We start from the raw sequence: 25,257 nt of genomic DNA, 5'->3' as shown, positions 1-25,257 counted from the left end.
TCCTACTAAACAAAAGGCACTTGGAATTTATATTTTTAGTTTGTAAATAATACCATCCTTCTCTTTTTCAGGCAGCAGAGGAAAACTGCAAGCATTTTGTCTGTTCTTCAGGTGGGTATTAGGTTTCTGGTTAGTATTTATATATTATATATAAATACGTCTTTAAAAGAGATAGATTGTGGGGGTATAGTGTAGGTCACTTCACAAACAGATACATTCACTTCACATCTCATTTAAACTGCAAGAGTTTGGCTGAAGCCAGACCTTCAGACACCAGTGGCTTTGCAAAAGACAATGGAACTGCTTTGGAAGGAACTTCAGAAGTAGGTGCAAATGGAAAAAAAGTCTGGGCTGAGTGCTGATAAAGACCTTTCAAGCCTTGGGAGGGGAGGAAAAAAAACTGGATTCTTCTCTTGGAGAGAGAGAGAAGTCAATTCTGCAGTAGCTTTTGGAGGCTGCAACATGGTAAGCTGGCAGCTTGCTGAAAACCCCATTTTGAAGATGGGTTGTGGGTTCTGAGTTCAGCCTGTTGAAAACCCTTGTAGTCCTTACAAGAGGAACTGGCTGGCTGGAGTGTTTCTCCTGAATTAAGGGAAACAAGAGGAACTCTGTGGTGACCTGGAAGAAGAGTTTATCCTTTGGAAAACCCATGATGGGGCAAGTTTCTTTGGCAAGACACTGAAGTGACTGATAGGAGGAAATAAGTTTGTGTGTGTCCAATGAGCAACAAATCTCTCTCTGAAACCAATGAGAACTTCCTGAGTGGTAACCATTTACCTTTAAGCACCAGAGCCTGGTTAAAATTCATAAATGTTAAATTCTGTGCACAGTATAAGAATTTTCCGATACCAGTGAACTTGAAGTGAGTGATTCAATAGAGAAACAAAGAATTTTCCTGAACATGTACACATTACATACACGTGTGCTCAGAATTAGAAGGGGGTTAAGTTAATAGTACTAAGTTGAAGTTTGATACTGTTTTTATGTTTAAAGAAAATTAAAAGTAACTTTTGTTTAAGTAACCATTTGTCTTTGTGAATTTCTATTGCTGCTATGTTTTGGAGTCCTCTGGGCCCATAACAATTTCACTGTTTGAGATAATAAAACTATATAAGATTTAATGTGAATTAAGAATTTGCTTAAAATGATTTGTGTAGATGCTGTTGATAGTGGAATTCAAACTTAATGGTGTGAAGATAAAATGCTGTAAACTAAAAGCAGTTACCATATCATGTTGTGACACAGGTAATGTCTAATGAAATGTTCGAAGTAAGCATCTAGTGACTTTGTATAGTAAAGGAGAGTAGTTAGGACATCAGAATTATTAAGTCCAACTGACATTAGATCTCTGAGCTTGAGTTACTAATTAATGTTTAGTGATAATGTGTAGACCATTACAACAGAATTACAAAGAAAGATTCATAAGGATGTTACTGAGACAGATGAGCTTGAGTTATCAGGAGAGGGTTGATAGCCTGGGAATTTTTTCCCTAAAACAGAGAAATTTATAAAATCATGAGGGGTATAGATGAGCGAAATAGTCATAATAACACTGGACAACAAAAGGTTTGCTTCCTGAAACAAAATTGGGAATTGTGATAGACAACTTCAAGCTGTACACAAAGCATTTTTGAGATTAGCATTAGTAGTTGTGAGAAAATGTATTGCGATTACTTGGAAAAATGATATAGAGCTGAATTTACTTTGATGGCATACAGAATTGAGATCTTGTGCACCATTGGAAAAAGTAACATATAATTTACGAGATAATTATTTTTTCTATCGGTAAGTTTGGAGCCCTTATTTGGACTATATGGGTTTTAAATTTTGAATACTTCTGCCTTGGTGTGGTGAAATGCTTTGATCCATGATATTTATCTATGTCATTATAGTTTAAATCTCCTTTCTTCTCTTTTCTTCTTTCTTTTTAGAAAGGGTAGTTAGTGGGGAGTTTAGGGGTGGTTTTAGGTAAGGGGGATACAAAGGGGGAGGGTTTTTTGAGTAAGGGGGGGGTTAGAGAGATTTTTCAGTTATATGCCATGTATATTTATTAATATTTTGTATTAAGTGTTTATTAACTTTATATATCATGGTTTTTAAATTTTAAATAAATTATTCAAAAAAAAGTTGTACACAAAGATAATATCAGATGTGCTGTACCATGTAGGAAGTTGGAGAAACATTAAATTAAATGTTATTGAATTTACCCAGTTTAATCGCATAATGATGTTGACACATTGCGTTAGTTCAACTGACCTAAAAATGTTTTGCTGCTGATTTTCATTTGTACTCAGCATCTGATGCCCCTCATGTCAGTGTTCAACAATATTCGGCCAGCATCGATGGATTCCAGTTGATGTGGTGCCGCTTTGCCATGGTGACAGCGTCCCGGTGAAACCTTGCACCATTTTCATCACTGACTGCACCAAGATCAGCGGGAAGAAGTCCAAGTGCAAATGCAGAAAATTAATTTTCAATGACATGTTTCACTTTGTGGTTTTGAGTGCTTGAAGTGGACTTAAAATATGACAGAAATCACAAAAATAGGTTAGATCTAAAAAGCCCAAAATACATAAAATACACCAAAAAGTGTTTGGGAAGCAAAATCTTTGTTGTCCAGTGTTATTTTTCCCAAGGTAGAGAAATAGTCGTAATTCTTTTTCCCATGTGGGGAAGTCTAAGACTAGAGGCCACAGATTTAAGGTGTGAGGGGAAAGATTTACAAGCAACCTGGTTCGCTCCTTTATTATTCAGGGGTATATTGAACAAGCTACCAGAGAAAGTGGTTGAGATGTATAAAATTGCAATATTTAAAATACATTTAGGTAAGTACATAGATAGAAAAGGTGCTTGAATGACATAAGGCATAGTGGTTAATATTATTCTAAAGGCTGTGGGTGTCTTAACTCTACAGGTGGAAATGCTGGTCTGGCTGCTGCTTTTACTGCTGAGAAGCTCCACATTCCCGCCACTATTGTGGTGCCCAGTAGTACACCAGAATGTACCATTCAGAAGTTGAAGGAATATGGTGCACTTGTGGAAGTGGTTGGGAAGGTAGGTCTTAGTTTCAGTGTTTTGTGAGGTATGGCTGGTCGTCGAGAACTCAGTTGATGAGGGAGTTTAGGATGCAATTTTGGTGGGAGAAAATATAAATCATACTGTCATTGATTTTGTTAAGCTCATTTATTTCACTCCACGTTTTTCTACTTCATGACAATTGGGATTAGTATGTGATTGGTTAAATGGATATTATCACTTGCAAAGGAAGGAAATCCAGAATCATTCAGCTTGTTGTTGATGTACATACATGTATTTTTCTGATACATGTATCAAAATAGATGTATCAAAACTATCTATCAAAGTTTGAGCAATAAATTGGGAATGAACTTGGTGGGGAGATAAAGATGTCCCTCCTCTTGACAAACTAAGAGTGAAAGTTGACTGTGCGCTTATGAATAAATCTCTCTGGTGTAGCTTTGCACTTTTTGCTTTCACTTCAAAATCTTGGCATGTAACACTAATTTACTGAAGTATGAATGAAATGAATGTATTTTGATAATTTTCTGCAGATGTTGGAACAGATAGCATTATTTTTCTTGTTCTGTACATTGCTTTTGGTAGTTCAGATCAACAGCTGTGCCAGTATTCTGAGGCATTTCAAAAGCATTCTGAAGTTAGTGGTTTGAGACAGCCAGTTTAGATTCAATGAGTCTGCTATAAAACCTGCCGAGTCCTGCTGTTAACCACAATTCCAATTCAGATTAATCTCAGCATTGGTTCACAGGAGCCCAACCTTCAGTATTCATTGGGTTTTAATGCTTTTGCCTATCCATTTGGTTCACTCTGAATTTTCCGGTTCATTGAACTGAATGAGCCTTATATGCCACTCAACATTTTGTCCAATTGGGTACGTACTAACCATATACACTTCTGTTCACCAGCTATTTTAACAAAAGAGACATCATGCATATAAGGATCATTTACAACAGTGAATGAACTGAAGGCATGGAAGACGTTGACAAAAATTAAAATTTACGAAAACCAATAAGAATGTGCTCACAGTTAGTCTTCGATGTAAAGCTTACAAAGAATTAGTACTGAGTCATCCCTGTCCATCTGTTTGCCTCTTGTGTTTGAAATGGGTTCAAATAACTTGCATATTTAGTCAAGGATTGGCTTATAGCCTGCCTGGATGGAGAATAGGTAATTGATGTCTGTCCTACATTTGGATGCTCTGTGTACTGCTTCGTGGGTGTAACAGCAGTTGGCTGAAGACTTTTCAGTATTGTCCCAGTACTGACTGAGTTAATGAGCTGATCAATAGGACACCAGCAAAGATCCACGAGGGAAAGCAATTAGAATGAGGGGTGGAAAGAGCATCATCTGGCATAAATCTGTTAAATCGGAGATAAATACTTTTATTTTAGAATGCCTATCTTCAAATTTGATAAACTAGTGTACATTCATATAAAGATAACAAAGTTTGTATGTGGAGCAACTCAATTTGGGGGGCATTGCAAGGACAAAAATAAAGTACAAAATAATTATTTGGTATTGACATGGAAAAATACAATACACACTCAAGATGCCCATTGCAAAATCCTGTGCTTTCTGCATATAATTTCCTGGTGCATTTACAAAGATCAGTAAATGTGCTTGTAGGATCTCAATGCCAAGAATTACTCATGCTCCTGAACTGGTGGCCAATCCAACACTGGCTGGTTCACCCATCCCAGTTCCTGCTGAAGTAGTAAGGTTGAGATTACAGCTCCTGTGCTGGAGGATTATGGCTCTGAGATCTCCAGCTGGCTGGAGGAATAAAAGACCAATGTGAGATTTAATGTTCTCCAGGAGATCTCATGTCAGTCCCTTGCTATTTGTCAGCTGTGCTGTCAAGATCCAAAGAAGGAAGGGACACCCCTTATTTTCCTGGATTCAGCTCTTAAGCACTGTGGTCTCAGAAGTATGGGAAATAATACAAACGAGCTAAAAATAAAAGTGAGATGAACTCCAGTACAAGTGATCAACCACTAGTTGTCTGGTCAGTGAGCTTGTATTCATAGGTTTGAAGGAGAGAGTGGTGCAGAGTTATTGCCACTTGAATTCGAGAGATTAGCTCAGCTATTGCTGCCTGGAAAGATCTGGAGGCAATGAAGGTTACAATTGTCACATAGAAGGAGGCCATTCATCCCAACCTGTTCATGTTGTGACATTCAAAAGATTTTAACAGTCAAACATTCCCGACGTATTTTACCGATTTTTATAATGCATCACAGTGATTGGCCTGTCCGGATACATCATTACAACTTGCCCTGCCCACGACCGCAAGAAATTGCACCTGCCTGCTTTTTGCTCGTACCTTGAGGAAGGGCTGAGGCCCGATACGCTGATAATACGTATCTCTCTACCTCTTATGGATGCTGTGAGACCTGCTGAGTTCCTATAACATTTCCGTGCTTTGACTTTGATTCAATTGTTATACTTGTTTTGAAATTCTTTGTTCTACCATGATGGATTGGAAATGGCACATGGAGTCTCAAACCCTATTAATGGCAGAAGTGTAAGTTACCTTATCATTGCAGTCCTGATCCATTTCTGTTGATGAATACACTTCTTAATGTGGCTCTCCTCCATACTGACCTTCTCCTCCTGCTTTCCTCCACACTCCCTACCAATTAAATCATGCCAACTAAACAGACTACCTTAATTAAAATTCAGCAATGTTTTCCAGGAAGGCAGAGGAGCTGTGAAGTAAATGCATTAGCAGTTTCGATAAGTGAAGTGTGAAATTCAAGTTCAGGGTCAAGTTTTAACCCTTTCACTCTGCTCCTCTTTGTCCCTGTGTGCTAAACCATCTGTTGCTTTTCCTTGCGCTCCAGACGTGTTATTGCCTTGAATATTGAGAAGAACAAAGCAGACTGCTCATTTGCATTATAGTGCACCTTATTTCCATCATGATGAACATTATTTACATAAAGGACCTTTCAGTTATTTGGAAACTGGCACATAATTTTGCCAGTGAAATTTTGTCTCAAGCAATGATAGCATTAAATTATGGATTAAATCTAATTTTGATCCCATGTTCCTCCTCTTGCAGGAGGTAATATTTGAATGTTTAACATTACTTTTAACAATCATTTTCATTGGACATTTTCACTATTAATCATGGCTTGGCAAAGATTTAGGAAGGGGGCTCTGTCCACATCTGCTGCAGGCTCAGTGATGGCCGACGAGGACAGAGCGGGCCAGTCTTGCCCGGCCGCAGTGGCTGCAAGGGAAAGGTCGAAGGCGTGGGCACGTTCTTTTAGCCTGTAGAGTGGAATTTTTAGGTGGAGTGCAGTGTGGCCCACTCTTTTCACCCAAGGTTTATCTGCCATGTCCTAGCAAACTGGGACTGAGACAGTCAGGCCCTCGGGTCGTAGGTGTTATGTCGAAGTGTCCTTCTCCTAGACAGATGGTCCGACAAGACCAATGAGCCCCATCTGCCCGGGTTTGAGTTTTCTCTCTCATAGGCTGGCTGCCAACCAAGGCTAACGAGCCCAGCCTACCCATCCAGTTATACTGCCGGACACTTGGTCACGCCATGACGTAGCAAACTCAGTGAAAATGGGGGGGACACCGATGAGAAGTTACTGCTACAGATGCAATAATGTAGGAGAGGCCATTTGCAGTGACCTCCTGCCTGGCAAGCCAGACAGTGGCCATGCGGCAATCACTACACCAAGAAAGGAGAGGCGATGTATTAAGCGTGCACTTTCTCGGGGTGAGCGGGACCTCACCCACCCCACCCCCAACTATTAATATGGCAATTCTTAAGCATGTAATTTGTGACAGTCTTTACACGATAAAAATCTGACGAGGAGAAGAAAGGCAGTGGGGAACAAAGCCAATCTGTTTCTCCACCCAAGAAGAAGATGACTGTTGTCTCAGAGCCACAACCATTGAGCCAGGTATCCATTTCCTTCATTATTTTAAGAACCAAGGGGTCCACCAAGCAACTAATGATTTGTTGATGCACAGCAGGAATCTGACAGTGTTTGCAAGGTACTCCAGTCTCAATTTGGAATGCGCAGCCCAGGGAGAAGGCAATACTTGTTTGGCAGGAGCTTTATCAAATGAGGATAATTCTGTCAGTTGGGATTTGCAGCCATCACCTGCCATTTACTGCGTAAAGACTGCATGGTTGGCAGTACTGTCAATGTTCATATACTCATGCTGTTACATTTCATGCTCCCCACTTTTTTTTTGGAGAAGTTGCCTTCTATTGGTCTACAATTGCCCATATACTGGAAGCGCACATGACCTTGACCCAGTGATATTTTTCCATGCGTGGCTCTGAGAAGCAAGTAATGTTGAATTACTCGTCAGTGAGAGTAACGTGTTCAGCAAAGACAATGCTCATTCTCGTTATTTCAAAACTATTTCCAATGAAAATTAATCTTGTTGAGGAAAATTTTCATGAAGTTCATTTGAGGAATATTTTTGAAAGTCACACAAAATTATTTGCTCTTTATCTCTCAAGGTACATTTCCGGTCTATTTAGCTAAAGCTTTACTAATTAAACAAGCACACCCATAAATGCACAAACATATGCTCAGCTTGTTCAGTCTCTTTTATTTAATCCACTGTCATGGCATGTCTCGCACTGAAAGCTTCATTTCATTCAGCACAAATGTCCCCAGATTCTGTGGCACATGTTCTTATTAACATGTCTTTGTGTTCCTCTCTCTCCTTGTGTGTTTACATTTATTTAAAATCACTTTAAATGCATCTCGTATTTACAGTAACCACTGACGTTTTGAGTTCCACATCCTACTACTTCTGGGTAAAGAGGCTTCTCCTTATTTCCCGATTGGATTTATTAATGACTATGTTTATGGCTTTATAGCGTTAAACTCCCTTGCTTTCATTTTGTTGGTAGAAACCAAGGTCAGTGAAAACAATTAGGTTTGACAACCTTCAGTTGTGTCTTTGAGTTCCTCTATTGGTTCATATCTTCAATCTCAGTGAAAGAAACCCCTTTATCTTGAGATTTCTAAGGATTGTATTGATAGAATGAATGCTTAAAAAAAATCTCATGGCTGCCATCTACCATAACATCATGAAAGATTTCACTTTAATTCAAAAGTTATTCAGTCTGCGAGCAAATAATTTGAGATAATGCTTTAAAGTTCAAACTGTACATTCAGTTGCTAACCTATTGGAGAAAAGAACAGTTTTTTTTATGCTGATACCTCGAGTGCAAATATGATTTATAACTCTATAAACCTGAAAGCTGTGGAGATTATATGGTGAATGGTAAAAGTTTTGTCATGCTTGCAGGGAAAAATGCGATTAGCAAAAAATTGATACGCCCCAGTTTGCAAAATGGATATAAAATGGTTTCTTAATTATCAAAGCACTAATACATATATTGTTACTGTTTTATTAGGTTTGGGATGATGCTAATATGCAAGCAATTGAACTATCCAAAACCGATGGCTGGGTATATGTTCCTCCCTTTGATCACCCCTTGATCTGGTAAGGCTCATTCAAAGTATCTGAAACTTCAACTTCAAAGAATCCAGTATCGGCTTTGCAAAACCATGGATAGATTGACTATATATTTTTCATAAAACTGACGATTGCTGCCCGCCATAACAATATGAAATTCAAAAGCCAGTATTTTTAAAAATATTTTCCTCTTAAATGACCTATTATGATCAAAATTATTCATACATTAACGATGAACAAGTCTTGTACGTATGGGAATGATTTAGCTGGAAACCAATTTTCAAATCACATACAGTATTATATTTTAGTTTTAAACTCCTGCAAAAAAGAATGCTGGGAAAAGCCTCTGAACTGATGGTCAGATCACATTTACAGCAAATATCACACCATGGACCTGGTTCCTTGCAATATAGCAGGATATCGGATGCCATGCATGTCATTTCACAGAAATCATTATGGTGAAGGACACACAATCAAGAAGAGATTATTGGCAATGACACAATGTTAGATATGAAGGATCAGTAAGAATGAGGGGGATGCGGTAAAGAAACATTCACCAGGAAAAGCATCAGATATGTGAACTGATAGCTGGACTCTCAAATAGACTTTGCCTGCTTTTGTAAACGTCTGGCTCTTTAACCCCGACTGGGCAAATAGATTAATTCAAAATTAATCTTGTGAAGTTCTTCTATGCCCTGTGCAAAGTCTCAATACTCTCACCCCGTGAAGAGGTTCAAATTGGACACTGATTTCTGAGAAAACAAGGCCTTTTGTAAAATGAGCTGAGAAACAGCTTCTTGCCGCGGGCAGTGAGAATGCTGAGCGACCAAAGGAACTGCTCGCACTAACCATCCGACTCTCAAACATTTACGAAACAATCTTTATTTATTTTTATATATGCGTATGTATTGTTTTTGTGTATATATATACATAATGTGTGTTATGTCTCGTTGCGTGACTGAATGTTTTGGACTGAGGACTGGAGAACGTTGTTTCGTTGGGTGGTACTTGTGCAATTGGACGATAACAAACTTGAACTTGTAAGGGAAGCATCGCAACTACAATGTTATATACTGAATAATGGGTGAATCACTTACAGTGCGACTGTCAGAATATTATAAAAGCCAATAGTCTGTTGCTCTCTCCATAATCCTCGGTTCTAGAGATGGTGGTCAGCAAGTTGTAAAGAGTAACAAATGACAGAATTAGTGTTATAAAGGCCAGAAATCATTTCAGGGATTTAGTTAGGAATCAAAGCTGTACTCACTATCAGATTCTTGGACAGAGAAGGACATGACCTTTTATTTTTCTGTGTTTGTCCTCATTACAGACATAATGTACTTCATCCAATCTATTTAACTTGTGCATTTTATTGGCCATACATGGCAATCTAGATAAAATGTTAAATATGTGACATTGCATTCAAGAAGAGGATATGTTCTTTCCAGGAATATTGTTACTACATGTAGAATCCCACAAATGAAAAGGGTAAAATTGTGTATGCATATTGAACTTCCTATAAGGATTTTTAATGACTCTTAACCTCATATAAAATTGCATTAGATCTGGAACAGATTTTTTTGTATTGACCATTGTTTAGTGATTTTCATTTAAAGGGGAATATTTTTTTCAGAGTAGGACGCGAATTTTGAGCCATAATCAAAATCCTGCAGGTGTGTGAGAAAAAAAAGAACTAAAACAGAAAATGCCAGGAAATCTCAGGCAGAAAGAAAGAGAAACAGAGTTAATGTTTCAGGTTGCTGACCTGCAGTTCTGATGAAAGATCATTAACCTGAAATGTCATCTCTGTTTCTCTCCCCAGAGGTCCTGCTGATCTCCTGAGTATTTCCATCATTTTCTGTTCAATGTGACTTTGGAAACTCATCACCACACCAAGTAGTTTGAAGTGGTCATTCATTGTCTCTACCCATTCTAAAGGGTCAATGGTTGCACCTTTCTCAGTCAGTTTACAGCTTTGAATGGTGCTGTTTAACCTTTTCAAAATATCAATGCTGAAGAAGGTAAATTTATGAACCATTTCCATGTTGGTCACTACAGATTCTGTTAATAAATCATGGGTATTTTTTTAGTATTTGCAATTCTCTGCTGAATGATATGGCTGGATTTTTTTTGAATGAGAGATTTACACATGGAGGCTTTTCACAATATTTTGCGCAATGCTTTATTGCTGCATCAGGTGCTCTGCTCCAAGGCCTGCTGTTTGATGTAATCAATCATCCACTTGGCATTTCTTGGTTGCCCGTATTTGCTTACTCACCCAGTAAAAGCAAACACTGTTGGTGATGGATGGTGGAACGCAAGCTACTGCAGTCCATTAACTTCTCTTCCCATTCCAGCTTTGATCAATTACCAGCATGGACCCTTTTGCTGTTGCACTGCAGTCATGTAGACTTCTAAGTAAACATGACAAATTTAACCTAATTTAGACCCCTCCTTTCTTAATTATTCTCATACCCAGCATGACAGCGACCTCACCTGATTTACTGCTTGTTATTACTGATCTTCTTGTGAAAACCTACTGGGTAGAACATCTGTGCATTTGGCACCCACACCTGTTATGATTGATAACCTTTATCTTACCATTTTATTAAGGTTTTTAAATATCATTAGCTTCTCTAATATATGCATCAATTTCCACCCTGAAAAATGGAAGCATTCAAGATATTTTGAAGTTTGTAAATTAAATTAAAACTGAAAGTGAATTGTATTTATTTTAAATGTTGGCAGACCTGCATTTACCAAGTCTTGCTGAAGGTGCCTGGCATTGACTTCGTCTACAAGTTAAATTTTCACCTTCCTCATTGCAGGCATCATGTCAATCAGACCAGAAATGATGGAATCACTTTTGTCCTTGTATCTCTTCTGTCTTCCAGCCCACCACAGGATTTTTCTTTTGGCCTCTTGGTTCTTTGTTTTATCTTGACATTTTCCTTATTCTGATGGAATTTCATTGCCCCAACATATTAACTCTCTTTCTCCACAGATGCGGTTTGACCGGTTTGATTTTATATTAATCTATACTAATAATATGATTATATTCTTTACTATTTTATTTCTGAGTTACTGAAAATGGCGATTTTTTATTTTTTGTTTATTAAAACTTTTCATGGTTTTGTTTTACATTCGCCATTTTCTCTTTGTCTTTCTTAATAAAGTAATTTTAAAATGATTTAACTCTTTATGACTTTGTTTTATCAGCAGGTACTAGACATGCATTTTCTAAAGTGCAAGGAGAAAGGGATTAAAAAAAATCACACACAAAATATGAACCAAGGGAATGCTTAAGACGTAGAGGGTGTAGAAAATGTTTAAACTGGAGAGGACTCAGGGGTTGTGGGAAGGTCTAGAGGCCTTGTATTATAAAGAGAGGCTAGATTTTTCTTCCTGGAGCATAGGAGACTGAGGAGGTGACCCTCTAGAGGTATATAAAATCATGAAGGTCTTTTTTTCCCGCTGCAGGAGAATCTAAACCAAGAGGGTGTACACTTAAGGGAAGAGGGGAACGATTTAAAAGAATCTTTATGACCATGCTTTTCACTCAGGGTGGTGAATATGTAAAAAGATCTGCCAGAGGAAGTAGTCAATGAGGGTGCAATTGCAATCTTCAAAAGACATTTAGACAGGCAAATGGACAGGAAAGGTTGCGAGAGTTATGGCCCAAACACAAGCAAATGCCACCAGCTTAGGTAAACAACTTGGTCGGCATGGACCAGTGGGGCCAAAGGGCCTGTTTCTGTGCTGTAAAAATCAATGGCTGTATGTCAGAAACAGGTGATGGAGTAGCCTGGCACTGGACTTGTTTTACGGCACAGTGGGTAATGTGAAGTTGACGGTGTATGAGCAGATAGCAAATATGGTACCACACTGTGCCGCCATCATGTCACTGTTGTAACATGACTTGATGCAGCTAAAAGCACAGCTGACAGGTGACTGTGTGCTTGTTAAATTGGGCAGCCTATATTAATAGCTAGTAATTAGGTGTTTCCCTTGGAAGTTATTCAAGAGAATAATCGGCTCCTGATTGTCAGTTCCATAAAAATCCAACAGATTTTTTGATTTCAGATAAAGCTATAAGATTATGCAGTGGGTAGATTTATTGGTAACCATGGCAGCAGAGATTTTAACCTTGTATACTCCTGAATAAATTCTATGTGATCTTTGTGAGTGGATTTAAAATATACTGCACCTAAATAAAATCTTGCAACTTATGGAAAAGGTGATTAAAATGATTCCTGCCATTTTCAAAAAAAGGGACATTACCTGTTATTATTTAAAAAGCACTTACTTACTTCCTCCTACACAGAGAGAGGCCTTTCTAATCAAATTGTGCTGATCCCCTATAGAATATTCCTATTGCCTTATTTTTTTTTCTGGTAACCTGCAAGTTACTTTTCCCCACAAATTGTTCTACTACTTACCTGTGTAAAGAGTCATTTACAGCAGTTAATTTCATAAGAATATGGGAAGAAATCAGAGCTTTTGGTGATGGTAAGAATGCGATCAACTCCTTTCCTTTTCTTTTTAAAATATTTTTTATTGAGTTTAACATTAAAATCAAGTTGTATCATACAAGTTGTATCATGTTCACATCACAGATTAAACATATAACGTAAATCAAAAACCTATCCATAATCGTTTATTTAACTTATTTCTTTAAGTCAACATATTCTATCGATATGAAAATTAACAGTTTATCCCTTTCTCATTAGATATCACAGTATAGTTCTGGATAGAAAATAGATAAGACTTAATTAAACAATCCCTTTGTATAGACAAAAGGTGCATTCTATCCTAAATCAGGTCCAAAACAAATCTTAAATCAAGGAAAATGAATTACTGCATTTGGTGCAGAGCAAATTATTCCAGCTTGTATGTGGGTATAATGTTTTTCTTTTGATAAATTTGACTAGTTTTTAAGCTGAAATAGTAAAGTTGTTGAAGTAAAGTCTGAGGATGTTGTAAGGCCTTTGATATGGGAGGTTAGTCAGGAAGGTTCAGACGCTAAGTATTAATGGTGAAGTAATGAACTGGATTCGACAATGGGTGGATGGGAGAAGCCAGAATGTAGTGGTGGATGATTGCTTCTCAGACTGGAGGCCTGTAACTAGTAGAATGCCTCAGGGATCAGTGCTGGGATCATTGTTGTTTGTCATCTATATCAATGATCAAGATGATAATATGGTAAATTGGATCAGCAAGTTTGCAGATGACACTATGATTGGAGGAGTTATGGACAGTAAAAAAAAAGGATTTCAAAGCTTGCAGAGGGATCTGGACCATCTGGAAAAATGGGCTGCAAAATGGCAGATGGAATTTAATGCAGACAAGAGTGAGGTGTTACATTTTGGAAGGACAAACCAAGGTAGAACATACACAGTAAATGGTAGGGCACTGAGGAGTGCAGAGGAACAAAGGGATCTGGGATTACAGATGCATAATTCCCTGAAAGTTGTGGCACAGGTAGACAAGGTTGCAAAGAAAGCTTTAGGCATCTTGGCCTTCGTAAATTAAAGTATTTGACTACTGGAGTTGGGATGTTATGGTGAGGATGCATAAAATGTGGGTGAAGCCAAATTTAGAGTATTTTGTGTTGTTCTAGTCACCTAACTACAGGAAGGATATCAGTAAAATAGAAAGAGTGCAGAGAAGATTTACTAGGATTTTGCCCAGATTTCAGGAACTGAGTTACAGAGAAAGATTAAGCAAGTTAAGACTTTATTCCCTGGAGCATAGAAGAATGGGGGGAGATTTGATAGAGGTATTTAAAATTATGAGGGGGATAGACAGAGTGAATATAAGTAGGCTTTTTCCCCTGAGTCTAGGTAAGATACAAACTAAAGGACATGGGTTAAGGGTGAAAGGGGAAATGTTTAGGGGGAATGTCTTCACACAGAGGATGGTGGGAGTGTGGAACGAGCTGCCAGCTGAAATGGTGAATGCAGGCTCAATATTAATATTTATGAAGAATTTGAACAGGTACATGGATGGGAGAGGTATGGAGGGCTATGAACTGGGTGCAGGTCAGTGGGACTAGGCAAAAAAAAATGGTTCAGCACAGATTAGAAGGTCCAGAGGGGCCTGTTTCTATTCTGTATGTGTGCCATGTACTGGAATAGGTACCCTCAGATTGAGAGTCACTAAGGCCATCCAAGCTGCTCAAAAACCTGACACATTAAATAAGCGACAGCTTCACAGAGAGAAAACTACCTAAACGGTGATTGCTGTCCATAGAAAACAAATGGACAATTTAAAACAAACTGCTGGGTGTGGTTTGTGCTTTTCGGTTTATCTTCGTAGAAAGTAATTTTAACGTGTTTCAAGCGTGAAGGCAGTTGGGTTTCTTTGTGCATTTATAAAATTCACTTCCATCCAGTCATCTTTTGCAGCAAAAGATCTAGTAGAGTCATAGGCTTATACAGCATGGAATAGGCCTTTTGGCCCAACTCATCCATGCTGACCAAGTTGGCATTCTGGGCTAGTCAACTTTGCTTACGTTTGGTCCTTCCGAATCTTCCCATATATCTATCCAAATTCCTTTTGAATTGTGTAATTGTGCTTGCATCCGTAGGTGCCTCTTGCATCTCATTCCAGATATGGACCACTCTCTGTGTAAGAGACTTGCTATTCAGCTCCTTCTTAACTCTCCCCCCTCTCAACTTTAACCTCTAGCTCTAATCCCTTAGTGACTTTTTGCAACATAATGACATCCTTCCTGCAGCTGGGCAACCACAATACCATACCCAAATGGAGCTTTGCCATTCTTTTGACTGTCCTCACGAGTAATTGAGTGATGCTGTCAACTTTGCTTCCTTCATTAGATGAAAATGTTGCTCATTGTTCATGTACATTGGAATCAAGTCAGTCTTTGGACCTGAAGACGACAAAAGCCCTGCTTGTTAGGTTTATAGGGTGTCAGTTTTCCCAATGGGCATTAGCATCACAACTAAGACATCAACCAATGGTTGAGATTGGTTTCAAATAATAATATGGTTTAAATTTAGATGTACTTGTAGCATGAATTAAAAAAACTCTCAGGACTGGAAGGAGAACATACACTTTTATTAGCTTATAAGTGAGGGTAGGGTCTCACAATGTTCTTCAGAAGGGCTCAGGGTTATACATGGATAGATGGGGGCAGAGCCGGGAGGCGGAGCCAGCCATCTGTATCATCATATAACCATTTACAGAGTGGAAACAGGTCCGCACCAGTTCACTAGAACAACTCCACTAGCTCAAACCTCCCGCTCTCTGCCAATAACCCTCCAACCCCCTCACCTCCATGAACACATCCAACCTTATCTTAAATGACAGAAGAGACCCTGACGCAACTATCTCATTCAGAAGATCATTCCATTCTGCCACCACTCGATGAGTGAAAAAGCCACCTCTAATATTTCTCCTAAAGTGTTGACCCTTTACCCTTAACTCATGGCCTCTTGTTCCAACCTCCCCTGCCCTCAGGGGAAAGAGTCTGTTTATGTCTAGTCTATCTATTCCTTTCATAATTTTAAATACCTCTATCAAGTCCCCTCTCAGTCGTCTACATTCCAATGAATAAAGTCCCAGTCTCCTAATCTTTCTCCGTAATCTAGATGCTGTAAGCCAGGCAACATATTTGTAAACCTTCTCTGCACCCTCTCCAGTTTATCTATATCCTTTCTATAATTTGGAGACCAGAACTGAGCACAGTACTCCAAACCTGACCTTACCAATGCCTTAAACAGCCGCAGCATCACTTCCCAGGTCCTATACTCTATGATTTATGACAGCCAGCATACCATATGCCTTCTTAACCACCCTGTCTACATGGGAATCCACCTTCAGTGAATTCTGTACCATAACCCCCAGGTCCCTCTGCTCCTCTGCGTGCCTCAATGCCCTCCCCTTAACTGTATATGTCCTATTCTGGTTATTTTTATGGAAATGCAGCACCTCACAATTGTATCCATTGAATTCCATCTGCCATCTTTCAGCCCACTCTTCCAAACAAACCAAATTCTTCTGTAATCCAAAAAAATCTACTTCACTATCTACCACTCCCCCTATTTTTGTATCATCTGTATATTTGCTTACCCAGTTAACCACACCCTCCTCTAAATCATTAATATAAATTATAAACAACAAGGGACCCAGCACCGATCCCTGAGGCACCCCGCTTGTCACAGGCTTCCAACTTGACAGACAGTTGTCCACCATGACTTTCTGCTGTCTATCTCCCAGCTACCTCTCAACCCATGTCACAATCTCTCTACTAATTCCTAGTGACTGAACCTTCCTTATTAACTTTCCATGCGGAACCTTATCAAAAGCCTTACTAAAATCCAAATAGATCACATCAACCTTCATCCACCTTTTTTGTCACTTCCTCAAAAAACTCAACAAGGTTCGTCAAACATAACTTTCCTTTTACAAACCCATGCTGGGTGCCCCTAATTAATCCCTGCCTATCCAGATATGCGTATATACTATCTTGAAGAATGTCCTCCATAACCTTCCCCACCACCAAAGTCAAACTTACTGGCCGATAATTACTTGGTCTACACGTAATGCCTTTTTGAACAATGGAAGTACATTTGCAACCTTCCAATCCTGCGGTACCACCCCCTCCTCCAGTGATCTTTGTCAGTGCCCCTGCTATTTGTTTCCTGACCTCCCTTAAAATCCTGGGAAAAATCCCATCAGGACCAGGAGACTTATCCACCTTAATTGATCCTAGAAGCTCCAAAACCGTCGCTTTACTAATCCCTATCCTCTCCATAACTAAGCCCTTTGCCCCTCTTGTATAGCCCAATGTCCCTGATCGAGAAAAAATTGTTCAATATTTCCCCCATCTCATACGGTTCCTGACATAGTTCACCGGTCCCATCATCCAGTGGACCTATTCTATCTTTAACCCTCCTTTTACTGTTCACATATCTGTAAAAACCCTTAGGCTTCACCTTCGCCTTATTAGCTATGGACACCTCATACCTTTTTGCCTTTTTAACACACCATCAGTGAATCCCAGTTCACTGCATTCACCCTTTCCTGCAGAATTTAGAGTCTGTGGATAAAGACAGAGAACACTGATTCAGAAAAAAAAATTGAAAAATGTACAATTATTTACAGAATTAAGCGGTCTGGGTGTCTGTCGATCCTGGTGGAGCACCTAAGCATGAGAGGGCTTTGGGCTCCTTAGGTCTCATGGTCCCCTTGAGAGGGAGGAGAGGCGGGCTGGGTTTCTGGATTTACAGTGGAGGGGGATGCACTTTCCTCCTGAACCGGATCCCCTGAGGCCCTGACTGGGGTCGGCGAGAATGAGCTCCGTGGCTCATAGGGTACTTCAGTAATGGACCCTCTGTTCCGGCAGGTGCCAGGTCCCTGATGGAGACTGTCCTCCCTGCCATCTGGATACTCCACATAGATGTAAATGGGATTGTCATGGAGCAATTTCATCCTTTCCACTGGGGTGTCGGTCTTGCTTCTCTTCATGTGCTTCCTGAGAAGGACTGGAACAGGAGTGGTGAGCCAGGTTGGGAGTGTAGTTCCCAATGCTGACTTTCTGTCGAAATTGAATAGAAGCTTGTGAGGAATAGCATTGGTCGCAGTACATGAAAAGGAGCACCATAGGAAGGACTTCCTGCCAGCATGAGTCTGGAAGGCCTCTTGACTTGAAGGCCAGATTGACAGCCTTGCAGACCATGGCGTTCTCTTTTTCAACCTGCCCGTTACCCTGGGGGTTGTACCTAGTCGTCCTGCTGGGTGCGATTCCCCTTGCCAGCAGGTACTGACGTAGCTCTTCGCTCATAAAGGATGAATATAGCTGGGATACCCGAACAGTGTGAAAATGGAATCTAGGGCCTTTATGGCTGACAAAGTGGACGTATCTAGACATGGAATAACGAAGAGGATGTGGGAGTACTCATCAATGATAAAGAGGAAGAAAGTGTTCCCGTTCGTGGAGGGGAGAGGTCCCTTAAAATTGACACTGAGCTGTTCGAAGGGCCTGGATGACTTAATCGGGTGCGCCTTAGCACAGACCTGGTCATTTCCCTGACGTCTTCCACGGAGTAGGGCAGATTGCGCGCCTTGACAAAATGAGCCATTCAGGTGACCCCTGGATGGCAGAGCTCATTATGCAGAGACCCCAGTTGACCGGCATCTGGAGGGTCATTAAGGGCTCCTGGCTGGTAGGCAATGTCATAATTGTAGGGGGAGAGCTCGATCCTCCACCTAGCAATCTTGTCATTCTTGATTTTTCCCCTCTTGACATTATTAAACATAAGTGCGACAGAGCGCGGTCAGTGAGGAGTGTAAATTTCCTACCAGCCAGCTAGTGTCTCCAGTGCCTCACGGCTTCTATAATGGCTTGATCCTCTTTTTTCACAGAGGTGTTCCAGAGCTCATGGCCTTGCAATGCCCGCCTGGTTGAGGGTGCTTTCCACCTGGAAAGGTACATCCTCGCCCACCGCGTGCATGGCGGCTTTTGCAATATGGTTCTGGAGGTAGGTAAAAGCTGTTTGGGCTTCAGCCGAGAAGGAAAAAGAAGTGGCTTTTAAGAGAGGTCGAACCTTATCAGTGTATTGAGGGATCCACTGGGCGTAATATGAGAAAAAACCCCAGGCATCTCCTCAAAGCCTTCATGGCCCTGGGAACGGAGAGCTCTAACAGGGGGGGCATCCTATTAGGGTCGGGGCCAATGATGTCATTCTCCACCACGTAGCCAAGGACAGCCAGACGTATAGTGGAGAAAATTCTGATGGTTGGTGTCATGATCCTCCAGAGTATGACCACAGATGGTGACGTTATTAAGGAAGGGGAAGGAAGCCTTCATCCCATACTCATCAACCATTCTGTCCATCTGCCTCTGGAAAATAGAAACCCTGTTAGTAATACCGAAAGGGACCCTCCAGAATTAATGGAGACAACCGTTAGCCTCAAATGCCATATATGGATAATCCTTGGACGGATTGGCAGCCGGTGATAGGCTTTCAAGTCAATGGTCAAATAGACCCAATACTGCGCAATATCATTCATCATGTCCACAATTTAAGGGAGGGGGGTAAACATCCAGGAGTGTGTACCGATTAATAGTTTGGCTATAGTCAATTACTAGCCCGGACTTGTTTTCCCCTTTTACCACTGCCACTTGCGCACTCCATGGGCTGGTGCTAGGTTCGATGATACCTTCATTGAGTAGACGTTGTGTTTCAGACTTTATGAAATCTCGGTCTGCTTTGCTGAACCTCTTGTTTTTGTGGCAATAGGTTTGAGGTCTGGGGACAGATTCGGGAAGAGAAGTGGGGGTCGATATTCAGTGTGGAGAAGCTGCATGTGGGTTCTGATTTTAAAGGCCCTCCATTCTGAACCGTTATGAGGGGGAGGGGACCAGAATACTCCAAGGTCACACTTTTAAGGTGACACAGGAAGTCCAGACTCGACAGCACTAGAGCACATGATTCATTAAATATATACAGGCCTATTTTACAAAATTCCCCCCATCTCAAATGAGATGCAAGGAATATGCAATAATTGGAATGATGCTCCTTTAGGTCATATTCTTGCACAGTCCGTGAGTCTCTGACGTTTTCAGTAGAGCCTTTGGTGGAGTGTCCGTTTACCTTAACGGTCACTATAGAGTTGCTAAGCTGGTGAGGTCTGTCCTGATCTAGAACCATCGAGGCTAGGACTTCGGAGACTCCGTACTCCTCACTCGAGTGGCCCCCACCGTCCTGGGTTTCCTGCAGGTAAGATGGCGTCGACCTTGAGGTGGGGCAAGATGGCCGCCCTTCCTCCTCTGATGATGATGGAGCCGAGATTGAATTTGAGCTGTGGCAAGATGGCCGCTGACCCTTTTCGTGCCGTTTTCTCGCAGCCGCCTTCCTTCAGTATGTAGCGCAGCAAGTGGGTTCAGCCGAATTTGGCCCAGACGACTTAGGGCTGGAATTGGATCCAGGAGCAGTGCAGGCCGTGGACTTCCCCCGGGCTTCCCCTCACATAGCAAACCTCGCCCAATGTCCTTACTTGCCACAGCTGGAGCAAAGTGAGTCTTTATCCGGACAATGAGATCGGGGATGCTGGCTCTTGCCGCAGAAAAAGCACTTCCTAGCACGGGAAGCAGCAGCCATTAGGGCTGGGGTAGCGGGAACAGCCGGTCCTTGGAAGGGGCCACCTGGGTGACCGAGCTCGCTGGCTTCAAGGTCGTTGTTCTCACGATTGGCCTTTTCCAGTGACTTGGCCATTTCAACATGGCTATCCAGGTCCTTCTTTCCCAAATCAAGCAGTCGCTGCCTCATGTACCTCGAGCGGACCCACGTGACTAGAGTGTCCCGGATTTGTTCTTCCTCATGAACATAGCCCGTAGCCGCTTCGTATCTGCACATCTTGGCAAGCATCCACAGATCCAGCAAGTAATCATTGATGATCTCTCCCGGCCTTTGGTGACGTAGAGCGAGTTGGTGTTTCACTAGGACAACGTTTTGCGACTTCAGGTACCGAGCCTTCAAAGTCTCGATGGCAGCGTCATATGTAGTGCAGTTCCTGATGGCTGTGTACCCTTTCATTCCTACCCTAGAAACAAGTGCACACCTCCTGTGTTCATTGATGTGGAAGACGTCTCTGGTCGTGTTCAGGTAGGCCTGGAAGCAGTCTAGCCAGTATGTGAACTCTTCAGCTGCGTTGGGGGACAGAGGGTCTACCAGCAGCGTACCTGGCTTGGGCAGCGCTTCCATCTTCTAGGGAATAAGCCAATAAAATTGTAGCACGAATAAAAACTCTCACGACTGGAATTAGCTTGTAACTGAGGGTAGGATCTTACAGTGGTCTTCAGAAGGGCTCAGGGTTTAGGCGGGAAACCAGGGTTATATATGGGTAAATGAGGGACGGAGCCAGCCATAACTCATCACCAGTGAATCTCAGTTCACTGCAGTACAGCACGATAACAGGCGCTTTTGGCCCACGAGCCTGAGTCGCCAATTGAACTACAACCCCGGTACGTTGATTTTTTGAATGGTGGGAGGAAACCCATGGAGACACAGGGAGAATGTACAAACTCCTTACAGATAGTGCGGGATTTGAAACCTTGTCCCGATTGTTGCCACTTTGTTGACTGTGCCACCGTGGTTGATGTGTTTTGCTAGACATAATGTTCATTTAGTCAAATGAGTCAAAATCTGTTGTGCAGTATAAACAAATTCCATGCAGCATTAGGCATAATGAGGAGATTTTCTATTGCCAGCATATTCTCTGCAAACATTAGGAGACTAGATGGGAAGATTGTACCATGATTTAACATGAGTTTAGGAGTGGTGAAAATCATGCTGAATTCCTCTGTTGGGGTAATTTCTGTATTTAGAAATATAGAACCGTAGAATACTACAGCACAGAAACAGCCTTTTGACCCATCAAGTCCATGCCAACCTATTTTTCCGCCTAGTCCCAGCGACATGTATCTGCCCTCCATACCCCTCGCAACCATGTACCTATCCAAATTTCTCTTAAATTTCTATATTTCATTTCTGTATTTCTAGATTTAAGTCTTTTTTTTTATTGGGAGTAAGGTGAAAATCAGTAAATAACAGGTCACACTCATCCTTCTCTCCTCTGGATATCATTCCAACACCAAAGTCGGGTTTCAGAACGTGGAAGACCGTTCGGATGTTAAATCCTGCGTTTAATTTTCAGGGAAGGGAATGCCAGCATTGTGATGGAGCTTTGGAAGGAACTGCCTTGTAAACCTGGGGCTATAATTGTCTCCGTTGGAGGTGGAGGCCTTTTCTGTGGAGTGGTAGAAGGTCTGAAGAAAGTGGATTGGTGTGACGTGCCTATAATTGCCATGGAGACCAGAGGCGCCGAGAGTTTGAATGAGGCTGTGAAAGCTGGGAAGTTAGTAACTCTCCCCGATATCACAAGGTAAGGTGGCCTTAAGCACATAGTTTATTGCTAAGAGAATGGAGATGCAATAATAAATTTGCTAATCACATGGGGAGCCACGCTGTAAGTCTAAGCTGTAGCTGACTGCTGATCCATTGGCCTTTGTTCCATTTCAGTGTGTTGGTTCCTGTTGACAATGAGAGACTGGTGAGCTTGCTCCATGGTGCCACATAGTTCAGAACTGAACATGGTGAATAGACCCAGATGGTCCCTCTAACCTGCATTGACAGCAAGCTATCCCGATGCTGTCAGCTGAACTGTTGCAGATTTGTTAACACATTGGTAGTATGAGACCACAGTTCTAGATACAGGAAAAAAACAATACTACCATTGTGAGTGAGTGGATCCGAGGAAACTAGGTGCCTGTGATGTGGGTAGCTATGAGGTTAGAAGGGATGTCCTATAAGTACCCTGATACCTTTGGGTTGTCAGTAACTCCTGAAGAGACATGGGTTTGAATCACTTCAGGATATCGATCTTTAAGTGACATCTGTCAATAATCTTTTAGATCCAAAAGCTTTGCCACTCTAAGATAATACTGCATTTGGAAGTTAAATTGCCCACCGAGCATGACGAGATTTGAATTTGTTCCCTTGGTAAAAAGTGCTACCGTCTCTCTACCCTGCTTGGAGCTGCAGTCAAACCTTGATCGTTGAAAGCTTTGTCTTTCGTCCTTCCTCTCATTCCATTTTATTGTCTCACAAACCCCCTGAAGTACTGAAAGAACTATATGACACCCAATCCAATTTTCAGTTTCTATAGCCTCTCACATATTTCATTATTTTAATCTTGGTAAAATGAACTCAAAGCAAAGCAAAATGACAGTTTTATTGAGTTGGTTGGGGGTTAGATCAAAATGGTAGTTATGGAATGGATACCTTTACCAAATTCATGAATACAGTCAATTATAGACAGTGGTAAAAGTTTAGCATTGCTAGTCATTTTGAGAGCAACAGCACATCGACAATGTGTAGCACAGCTGATCTGCTTGTTCACATCGTGACCGGCCATAGGAAATAAAAGTAATTTCAGATTTATTGTCAGAGTTCATACATGACATCACCTACAACCCTGAGATTCCTTTTTTCCTGCAGACGCAGCAGAATTACCACTAATTGGTAGTGAAAAAAATAAACTGTACACAGCATAAAATGTGTTAACAAACAGTGAATTGCAAACAGATAATAAATGTAAACAAACTGATTGGCAATACAGAGAGAATAAAAGAAAATCAATAAAGTGCACAAGTAGGAGTCCTTAAATGAGTGTCTGATTGAGTTGGTGGAGGAATAGCAGCTGTTCCTGAACTGGGTGGTGCGAGTCTTGTGGCAGCAGCGAGAACAGAGCATATGCTGGGTGCTGAGGGTCTTTGATGATTGCTGCTGCTCTCCAACGGCAGTGTTCCTTGTGGATGTACTCAACTGTGGGGAGGGATTTGGCTGTGATGTCCTGGGCTGTGTCCGTTACCTTTTGGAGGGCTTTAAGCTCAGGATTATTGCTGTTTCCATACCGGACCGTGATGCAGCCAGTCAGCACACTTTCCACTATACCTCTGTAGAAATTTTCCAGGGTTTCTGGTGTCATACCAAACTCCTGAGGAAGTAGAGGCACTGACGTGCATTCTTCATGATGCCATTGGTGTGTTGGGTCCAGGAAAGATCCTCTGAGATAGTGACTCCTAGGAACTTAAATTTGCTGACCCTCTCCACCTCTGATCCCCCAATGATCACTGGAATGACCTCTGGCATTTCTTTCCTGAAGTCGACAATCAGCTTCTTAGTTTGGGTGGCCTCGAGTGCAAGGTTGTTGTTGGTGCACCATTTAGCCAAGTTTCCAATCTCCATCCTGTAGGCTGACTCATCCCCTTCCTTTATACAATTTATAATTGGGTTACACCTTAAACTATGATAGAAACGGAAGACCACATCAGGGCTGGGATTTTCTTTTCAGTGCTGAATGTGTGCTTCCAACATTTTCTGGTTTTAAATTCCCAAGGACAATTGTTGTTGACCAGCAATTGTGTCTGTTTGTATGTTGCTTTGCCCTTGTCATTTTCAATTCTTTTTTCTCACCGCTGGCATTTGTCATGGCAGTTATCTTGACCCAAACATCCATAACTCACTTTTTAAAAACATCTCCATCCATGTGGGCATTTATCATTCCATCTTGAATTGTTTTCTAGACTAAGGATAGTTATGATCCAACTTAATTGCTGTGGGCTCAGATTCACAGCCAGACCAGGCAAGTACAAGAGATTTCTATTAATATCCTTCATTGTGTATCTACTTCCTTAATTGAGCTCCAATCTCATTGTCTCTCAAGTCAGGTGGAGTGTTGCACTTTATTGAAATTGCTAAATGAATGCCAGATGTGGGTGTATTCCTCTGATGTGTTGTTTCTCGCTGTTCTCGGTACACTAGTGTGGCTAAAAGCCTCGGAGCTAAGACCGTAAGTGAGAAAGCACTTCAAAACGCACAAGAGCACTTTGTTCTCTCCAGAGTAATCAGTGATCATGAGGCTGTGCAAGCAGTAGAGAGATTTTTAGGTGAGACGTTTTACATTTTATGTTATTTAAAAACAAGCTTTGTTCCAAAACGACATGAAGCTATTTGTAATTATGTTTTACTTAAATCGATTGAAATTCTACCTTGCAATAGGATGAATAACAGCTTATGATTTGGATTCTTTCTTCACAAGGACCATCAGCGGCCAAAATATTCTGCAACATATTTTGATTCAATGAAGGCATCCAACGTTAAATTTGATCAGTTTCTCCTTTGCAAGAAAGAACAATGTCAATTGGTTATGAGGTTCTCACTGTGAATTTTTTTA

The 25,257-nt window shown here is 41.1% G+C and overlaps 1 protein-coding gene across 12 annotated transcripts in view; it reads left to right on the top strand.

The window, feature by feature from the left end:
• sdsl (serine dehydratase-like) overlaps nt 1–25,257 on the top strand; it is a 78,553-nt gene that overhangs the window by 48,193 nt on the left and 5,103 nt on the right. For all 12 annotated transcript variants that reach the window (XM_069933169.1, XM_069933179.1, XM_069933171.1 and 9 more), the window contains 5 exons: nt 72–111; nt 2,915–3,054; nt 8,432–8,520; nt 22,177–22,404; nt 24,846–24,970. In XM_069933169.1, coding sequence (XP_069789270.1) covers nt 72–111; nt 2,915–3,054; nt 8,432–8,520; nt 22,177–22,404; nt 24,846–24,970 — 622 coding nt within the window. The remainder of the gene's footprint in view (nt 1–71; nt 112–2,914; nt 3,055–8,431; nt 8,521–22,176; nt 22,405–24,845; nt 24,971–25,257) is intronic.

Source organism: Narcine bancroftii, chromosome 4, assembly GCF_036971445.1.
Source record: "Narcine bancroftii isolate sNarBan1 chromosome 4, sNarBan1.hap1, whole genome shotgun sequence".
Classification (NCBI taxonomy): domain Eukaryota; kingdom Metazoa; phylum Chordata; class Chondrichthyes; order Torpediniformes; family Narcinidae; genus Narcine; species Narcine bancroftii.
Note: the sequence above shows the minus strand (reverse complement) of the source record. Positions and strands in the feature narration are given on the sequence as shown.